At 45.0% G+C, this 8,983-nt stretch overlaps 1 protein-coding gene across 1 annotated transcript; it reads right to left on the reverse strand.

The window, feature by feature from the left end:
• Positions 1-876: 876 nt before the first annotated feature.
• On the reverse strand, positions 877-8,982 carry LOC125021720 (prenylcysteine oxidase-like). The gene is made up of 7 exons (XM_047607874.1): positions 8,688-8,982; positions 6,689-6,895; positions 6,314-6,488; positions 5,451-5,662; positions 4,983-5,123; positions 3,159-3,570; positions 877-3,051 (listed from the first exon to the last, which is right to left on the reverse strand). The coding sequence occupies exons 1-7, from the start codon at positions 8,794-8,796 to the stop codon at positions 2,802-2,804; spliced, it is 1,506 nt and encodes a 501-aa protein (XP_047463830.1). The 5' UTR covers positions 8,797-8,982; the 3' UTR covers positions 877-2,801.
• Position 8,983: the final 1 nt, after the last annotated feature.

Consider the following 8,983-nt stretch of genomic DNA (forward strand, 5'->3'; position numbering starts at 1 on the left):
GATAGATGTCATGGAAACCTCTGGTAAAGCTGTATTTGTCAAGCTACTATTTCTAAGGTCAGTCTAATAATAGCATCATTGGTGGGGTTGAAGTAGCATAACAGAGCATTATGGATTACTGCTGCGTGCCACTTCACACGCCTACTTTTCAGGGCCTCATATGACATCTAGAAATATTTTACGTGACAATTGTTCAAAATTCATCCAATTTCCAAAGATTAATCCAGACTGTTCCCAAAAAAAGAGAGAAAAAACTAAGTTATAGTTCAGCTTTCTTGTTGTTACACAGAAGTCCGACTTGTTTTACACGGCAACACACTAAAATCTTTCACGCGTTTTTGTTTAAATAACTGTTTGAGATAAAAAAAAAAAAGACACAATTTTCTAGAATAAAATGAAAAGTTTTCATTCATTTTCCTCTCAAGACCCCTGAGATTTGTCTCATGACCCTGAAGAGGGCCCTGACCCAAAGGTTGGGAATAATTTTTTTCAGATGCAACAACAAAATCAAGACACGTAAATTTACTTGTATTAAGGCGTACAGTAAAAAGACAAGAACAGTTCAGTACATTTTTGCTGAACGCTTTTTAGGATTTTAAAAGCAGGGCATCTTCTCGCACCTCATCCACCGCTAATCAAAAAACACGAAGGAACGTTTATTTTTGTGTTTGTCCTGTGCTTGTGGTCACTATGTAAAAACAACCCAAAGATGAAGTGAAGGCTCATTATGATCTTGGACGTAGTATTTTGATTAAATAGTCCCAAGTCAAGTTTATTTGTGCAGGATTCCTGTGTTACTTACGGCTCTTTTTAGGAACTTTAAACCCGTTTTTAGAGCTTTTAATACAATAAAGTGAGTTTAAAGACACTCAAAAGTCAGCAAGCTGGCATTTATTTGGGAATCTTCATGTGCGTTTGAACGGTGCATTGTTTTTTTAACAGGTTTTTAATCACACAGGCCCGACCTTTTCACATATTTACACCAAACAGAAGCTTCTGTCGACCAAAAAGGCCTTGAATTACAAAAGAAGGCGGCCGTTCAGAACTCGATGAGTCTTCATTTCAGCCATTTTCCATCATCTTTTTCTGACGCCACAGCGCCGTTTTAAAGCTGTGTTATCAGATTAAAGGGATGTGGCGTTGCCCGTCACAGGACACAATCACATTATTATAACCGAAGCCTTTTGAAGACGTTTCAGTTCGAGAGCTTGCGAATCCAGACGTCCCGTGGCCTCGGCCTGAGCTTCGCTGATATAAATTAGAAATAACAATAAAAAAAAAAGTCTTATGAGAATAATAAACTGCTGGTAGTTTATTATTCGTCACACCATGTTTTTAGTTGGCTTTTGTAGGAGCTTCTCATGTGTTGCTACAAGATTACAGTCCTTATGGGACAGAAACAGGATCTCTACAATGCTTTAAGGCTCTAGAGAAAAGGAAAAAATGTCATCACCACCAGCAGCAGCAGCAGCAGCGGCGGCAGCAGCAGATCTGCCCTCTGCTTTTATTCAGTCCAGTGTGAAAGCTGGTTGGCTCCGATCCTAAAAAAAATTCTTTCCGCTGGATTACGCAACAAAAGCAGCAGGAAGGCGGAGATAATGAAATAGTCTGATGAAAGGGGCAGTGGAGCATAGCACCAGCGGCCGCCGCCATGAGACACTGAATGATTATTAATTTACACACACACAAAAAAAAAAAACACAAATCCTGCGGAGATTACTTCAACGAGATCTCACTGGTGCCAACAGCAAGTGCATTAGCATTCCTTACATTTACGGACAGTGACAGCCGCGCCGCAGCTCTGGTTAGATGCAACTTAAGTAGAAGCCGAACACATTTCTGTCACATCTTAAAAATGCATTTCCGTGTCCACCCACGCGGTTGTCTCCTCGTCTCTAGGTCAAGATGTGTCGGGATCATCTTAAAGGAATTTCCTTCATATTTGCAGCTGAGCGCAAACATCCCTCTGGACTCGAGGATGACGTGATCGGATTTCGGTGTTCAAATGTCAAGATCACCGTGACCTCACAGAGAGAGCGGTTCGGCCCCGTCGCTCTATTTCCACATCTCTCCTGCCTTCCCTCGCTTGAAATAACACATTACTTCTCAATATTTACATCACCACTCTTGTCGAATCCTTCTCCAATCAAGTCCTTTGTCACTCTGCCTTCAACCCTCCTCCCCCAGGTGGTCTCTCCTCCATCCACATGCTACTTATCTATGTTGTCCAACCAGTGCCCGGACTCCTGGGGGGTCCTGTCCCTATCTCTCTTTATCGTCTGGGATTCAGCTCTACAATATGCCGTCATTCCTTTTGGATTTATTTACACAGAGCAGTATCTGTGACCTAAGATCAGCGCCGACATTATACAAGCAACTCATAAAAAAAATTAAAAAAACACGTCATACCGAGATGCACCGTATATCAGCTGGTGTTTTCTTGGCAAAGAAAACCTCAATGCAGATTAACTTTTGGATGAAAACCACCAACTGGCACCGGCTGTAAATCCCCCAGACAAAAACTGCGGCATTTCTCGCTTTTAGAAAGAATGAAACAATCTGCAAAGTCAAAAAGGCGTCTTTAAAGGCGTATTCTCATTCTTCTTTAACTCACATTCTAAGACGAACGTCGCAAAAGCAGCTCGAATTTTAACAAAACACGATCATTGGTCGAACTTCTCTCCAGCTTCGGATTTTTTGCAAAATACCCACGACTCAACAGAAAACCCTTTCTCTGACTCCACCCGCTTTCATTTTGTATCTTTGTGCGACGGTGCCATGGCCTTTGGGCGAGGACGAGGTCATAGCTCCGTCTTGATCCGGTGCATCAGGTCCTTCTGGTCCACCATGTCCGTCTGCCTGTTCCAGCGGTGGTAGGCCAGCAGGGCGATGTTCTTGGCGGCCACGGCGCTCATCTCCATGGCGCTGCCGGCCCACTCGATGCCGTTGAGGTAGTAGAGGTTGGGATGGAGCTCCACAGGTGGGAGGCCCTGGCTGCTGCCGTAGCGAGGGTAGGCCTGCCACTCCGTCACCTGCACCGAGTAGTACGACCTACAGTAAAGGAAGGAGAACCTGCTTTACGAAAGATACCCAACGTTCATTGGTTCTAGCTTTCTGAATGTGAATGTGTTGTGGTAAACCTAATAATAGCGGCTGACCTGAACAGTGTTTTGAGTTGGGACTTGTCCAGAGGCTGCGGTGAGAACACTTTGTAGACTCCAGCCTCCTGCGGCTGCTTACGCCGGAAACCCGCCGAGATGTTGACGGGGCACACGCTAGCCACGCTGTTGAAGAACAGGTCCGGGGTCTCGGTGGTCAAGACGCTGGCGAACGGGAACAGGCGCGGGTCCGGGAAACCGAAGAAAGTGGTGTTGAGGTAGCCGTGGACGATGGTCGCTACGGTGCTGTGGTAGCGGCCGGGCAGCTGGTCGAAAGGAGGCGTGAAACCCTGGAACTGGACCTCGGACTTGACACTGGCCTGGAGCGGCGTCGCCAACACCACGATGTCATACAGCTCCGAACCCGACCCCGCTGCTGTGGTGTAGCTCAGCTGATACTGGAGCGACTCCCCTGTAGTAGAAACACACAAAGACAGTGTCAACATTATGCATCACAGTCCACTGCAGGAGTTCATCTGGAAGCATCTGCTATAGAAAATATTCCCTAATGATAAGAGAGGATCCATTTTATTTATAAGGGCCTTTCAATTACATATGTGAAGCTTCGGTTCACCAATGCAAATTCCATATTTTATTCAAATTTATTTCGGTTCTTAAATTAAGCCTTTAGGACCTAAACTGGCTGAACACTGGGAAGTTGCGCTTTCTGGGAGGAAAAAAAAAAAAAGCTGCCGTTACGGTAATTATGATGCAATGCTGCTGTTGGCTGCAGGTTGTGGGGTGATGCAAGACCGGTGAGACCCAGGAAGAGAGAGTCGTTTGGAGGAATTCGCTGGTGAAAGCGAGGTCGGTTATACCCTTCAGACGTCACAAAGGTCTTCCAGACACGAGCGCAGCTTCCCAGTGTTCAGCCACACTTTGAATTTTGTCACTGGCACAAACTACAGAGTTACGGTAATTCTAAGGTTCTAGAGGGTTAATTTAATTATTGTGACGTTTATGCAGAAACCCACTGCTGCAGATATTATTGCATTCCTGAAAACTCTCTGTAAGAATGAAGTTGCCAGGAAACGTTGGTGTGATTGTCCAACTGCAACTATTGTTTGGGGTTTGTCATTCCACATGAAACTGCAGTGACAGCTTTGACTTTGCTGGAATCAGCCTGAGCTATTTTAAGATGACAGTGATTAAATAATCAAGTTATCTGTGCAGCGCGACTGGCACATATATAGGCTAGATACAGATGACAGCTTTAAGTTATAATTTTAAACATAGCTAAATGTAGTAGGGACAGTGGATCACCATTAAGGCCTCGGATGGAAGCGAGCTGCACTGTTGGCTTCTCTTCTGCTAATATCGCAGCGTGCTCTGGGATTTCACCTGGGGACTGACTAGGCTCTCGGCCAATTGCGTACAGGAGGCTTAGACTGACAGGTTTTGGCTGGGCAGCTCCTGTATCGCTGAGTGAGGGAAGTGTTGACTGAAAGATAACGTCATCTGCCTCCATTTATACCTTTACTGAAATACGTTGGATTCATGTTAATGTGTATTTAAATGTGTGTGGGGAGATTTTTGAGAAATTGAAAGCAAACATATAAAAAAAATATCTAATCAACCAAAGATTTTAGCACCTCCCCCCTGCAGTATCTCTGCTGATCCCCTAGGGGTCCCGGACCCCCTGTTGCAGACCTATGCTCCTATGCTGGTTTTAATAACACGTAACAGGTAATTTTGTCGTGCTGCTCTCTGTCCCCTTGTTTCATGCGGTGCAGAAGGGCAAACATTCATCTCAGGAGCGGCCTAAATCCTAATGAAGCTGAACGGATCGGCAGCAACAGTCAGGAAACATCAGGGTGGGGGTACCTGAGTGGACGGGGGAGATGGAGGTGACTTGCGCCTGTAGCAGGTTAGCATTGGCCATCTTCAGCAGGCCAGAACACACCAGCTTGTTGCCTCCTTCCACCGCCCACAGGTTGTTCTGGGCACCAGCTAAAGACACAGCGCCTAAAACACACACACACACACACACACACACAAACACACAGTCATATGAGACCGTGCCAAGTGCTATAAACCAATTATCAGCTGCCTACATGCCTTCCTGTCTTCTCGCTCCCACAGGCCACCCTCTCCTCTCACCTTGCTTTCCTTTCTTCTATTCTCGACTCCCCTCTCCTCCCGTACCTCCCTTAATCTTTTCCTTCCTCAGCCTTTCCTCCCTCCTGACCTACATCAGCAGGGAACGGACGCCCTCAACCACGTAACTAGTCCTAAATTCGCTTCCCTTCTCGCCGGGCCCCTCACTCCTCGTTTCCTTTCCTCTCAGCTGACCTACAAAAGCGGGGATGCTGACGTTCTGTCCGTAGTTGATCCTCATGACGGGCGCGATGACCTCGTCGATGAAGCGCTGCGACACACCCAGCTCCAGCAGCGAGTCTGAGAGCGGCCTGCGGGTCATGTTGATGAAGCCGCTGCCCCCGAGGGAGTCCAGCAGCTCCTCCACGGAGCTGAAGGCGTAGCCGTGGGCCTGGTACTTGTAGATCCTTTGGCGTACATGCACACACAAAAAACAAAAGTTTTTACCGCTAAATATATTAAGTAGATGGATTTCTTTAAAAAATAAAAAAAATAAAAAAAGAAATGAATAATTTGCTAAGGGAGGAAACAGACGTCAGCGAGTGACGACAGAGGAGGAGGAATAACGCTGAGGAAATTGAATTATGGAAGCAAGTGATTTGATATGTTCTGGCAGTTTTTGTCTAATATTCGAAATGACTGCATTTGTTAGGATTTTTTGCCACATCATTTGCGCAAACTTCAGGCTCGGAAAGTCACACGATGTTTCAAAGTTTTGCAGCGATTACGGCTGCAGAGGCCTCAGGCATGGGAGAGAGCAGACAGCTCAAAATAGGGTCCAGACGCTGACTAACGACACTAGAAGGCAGTGTTGTGCGTTCATCCTCTGCCTTGGGTGATTGTTTTTACAAAGCTTCTCTTCGTGTTACCTTCACTATCAAATAATGTCACCGACACCAGAAACAGGCAGGAATCAACTCTAGCAGAGCGCACCACAGACAGATGACACGGGGGGCATCAAGCAGGCTTTAGTTCAGCCATGTCAGCTATTACCCAGAATGCCAAGCAACAGCTGCAGAGACTAAGCAACAATCGGGGCATTAATATCTCCGGCTTACCTCATGAATTTCTCCATAATCTCCTCCACCCACATCTGCAGGCGAATGAAGCTGATGCCGTAGCGCCACCAGAGCCGGAACAGGTCCAACAGGTACCAGTCCGTCTCCTCCAGAATCATCTCGTCTCCGTTAAAAACCGCCGTCTTCCCCGCCACATTGCGACGGTACTTCAAACCTTGAGGGGTGAGCACGGGGCGACAGAAGGACAAGATACACACAGTTGTGTTGTGTTAATTTGAGTAATTAAACATTCTTGATTTAACTTGCTTTTTACCATTCACTGTTAAACAAACTGCAATGTCCTATAAATAGAACCAAAAAAAGGACCCCTTGGTCTTTATTCCTTGTGCGTTACAGGACTGTGTGTCCACTCACCCAGCTGCTTGACGAACTCCTGCATGTGGAGGTTCAGCGAATGAATGATGGATCCTCCAGACTCGTAGTCATTGTGATTGACGGTCACGGTGGCGAGACGGCCTCCGACCTCTGACCTCTCAAAAACGTCCACCTGAACCTCGGGCCCGAAGTGCTGCCGCAGGAAATGGGCGGTGGAGCTGCCTCCTATTCCCGCTCCGACCACCGCTGGAGATGCACAGATGATCAGAGAGGAAGTGTGAAATGAGAGTATGATCAATCATACAGAATTGATTGAAATAACTGTTTCTTATTATTCCACAGTTTAGTGATCAGCCATATCTACAGTACATCTACTACTTCTACAGATAGCTGAGGATGTGTTGCCTTCAACATTTATTGGGACAAGGCCCCCCAAACTATGGGGGTACTATGTGTCTGTTCTATAGCTATCAAATTTTTTTTTTTTTCAAACATGTAACAGTATTATACACATACATATGAAATTAAAAGATGAAGTTGGGAGTGAGCTACACTGTTAGCTTCTTTTCTGCTAACATTGCAGAGTGCTTCTGGATTTATCCCTTTAATAAAATATATCAGATTTATGTTAATATGTATTTAAAGAAATTTTAATGTGTAGGAAAATTATATAAAAAAATATATATAAAAAATGTCTAATCAACCAAGGATTTTGTGACCCCCCTGCAGTACATCCATGGACTCCCCAGGGGTCGCAGACCCCCTGCTGAAGACTTTCAGGATAGTGGGAACTGTAGTGTTTATATGATTCAGGTCTGATCATGGGAGCCTCTTTCATTACGCTAACTTTACTAACTCCTTTATTACGCTAACTTCTTGCAGTGCCTGCGTTTAGGTTGTGACCACTGTTTTGATCACCATTATGGTACCAACTAGATTTTTATTTTATTTTTTTTTTCATCATCTTTCATTGATACTATTGGTTTTGCAGTGCTGGTTGGAGACCCTATTGCATAATCTGTCTTAAATACTATTAACATGTTTGATTTGTAACCCTGCTATTCAAAATACTGTTAATACCACCATATCCATTTTAGGCAGATTTGACGGTGAGCATCAGTGTGAACACCCTGACTGTCTGAAGCTACACAGCCCCACACAAAACAATGTGTGAGGCTCATATTTCTATCAGAAAAAGCATCAACATCTTCTGCAACTTGAGTTACAGCAGCTCGAATGTCAGCGATCCTGTCATTGTCGGTTCATTTCTTTTCCTTCCTTGGTGATCTGTAGATAGGTACCAATCACAGAGGACTAGAGACAACCCTAAAAGAGCTGCAGTTTAGGACATACTCTGATTCAGAGACATATCCATCACAACCTGGCCCTTGTCAAAGCCCCTAAAATCTGTCCACTTGAATATTCTTCCCAGACAGGTCTACTTTTACAACTAATTGTTTATTTACTGCCTAAAATACTCCACCCAGTACAGGAGCCAGTGATCAGACATATTCATTTATTGTTATGACAGCATATTGGCCTCTTTAGGACGTGACTTTGAGTTCCTACACCAATGATCTTGTGGTTTTGCCAACATGATTGTTCACTTAAAGAAATGTTTTGGGTTGTTGCAATAAATGTTAATTATAAGTCATGTGACACTGTGACATGGGGATATGTGTGTCTGTGATGGGGGCCACATCACAGAGTCCACCTGAACCCTGACCCACGTGATTTTATTCTCATCATTGTAGACTTACATCTACTTCGGGCAAATGACCTGGGGAGACACAGCTAGCATCACAACAATGGAGGCTACCTACAGTGGCCTACCTGAGGAAGTGTTTATACCAGCTCACATCAAAACATGTAGGCCTACAATTAATATACATGTATATATAATTCATTCATATAAATAATATAAATATACGTATATGAATGCATCTCTAGAAGTGGTTAATTAACTCTAAACATGAAGAGTAGCTGACAGCAGGCTAACAGACACAGCTAGGCTACGTTAGCACGCTGCTTTCCTTGCCTATTTTTGAAGGTGGAGCTCCGTCCACATGAGCGGGTCCCTCCGGGTCTCCCACAGCCGAGCAGGCTGCCAGCATCACGGCGAACAGCTGGAGCAGAGAGCCGTCCATAGCGGACAACAGCGAGCGACCTTTATAAAACACAACGAGTCGACTCCTCTGGCTCTACGGTGCGCTCAGGATAATTATATATTCACATGCTATATTATCTAAACGAAGCAGTTTAAAGTGTGGATGGGTTCAGGATTCTGCACAAAGGATGTCCTGACAATGGTGATGGTGCAGATCAATCCACTAA

The sequence above is a fragment of the Mugil cephalus genome, chromosome 15 (genome assembly GCF_022458985.1).
Source record: "Mugil cephalus isolate CIBA_MC_2020 chromosome 15, CIBA_Mcephalus_1.1, whole genome shotgun sequence".
Classification (NCBI taxonomy): domain Eukaryota; kingdom Metazoa; phylum Chordata; class Actinopteri; order Mugiliformes; family Mugilidae; genus Mugil; species Mugil cephalus.

What these genes read in the sequence shown, in the direction of transcription:
- LOC125021720 (XM_047607874.1), bottom strand. Translation starts at nt 8,796, where the DNA reads ATGGACGGCTCTCTGCTCCAGCTGTTCGCCGTGATGCTGGCAGCCTGC. An exon ending in AGCTCCACCTTCAAAAATAG is followed by an intron (nt 6,896 to 8,687) that starts GCAAGGAAAGCA and finishes GTGCATCTCCAG; the next exon opens with CGGTGGTCGGAGCGGGAATA. An exon ending in CAGCATCCCCGCTTTTGTAG is followed by an intron (nt 5,124 to 5,450) that starts GTCAGCTGAGAG and finishes TGTGTGTTTTAG; the next exon opens with GCGCTGTGTCTTTAGCTGGT.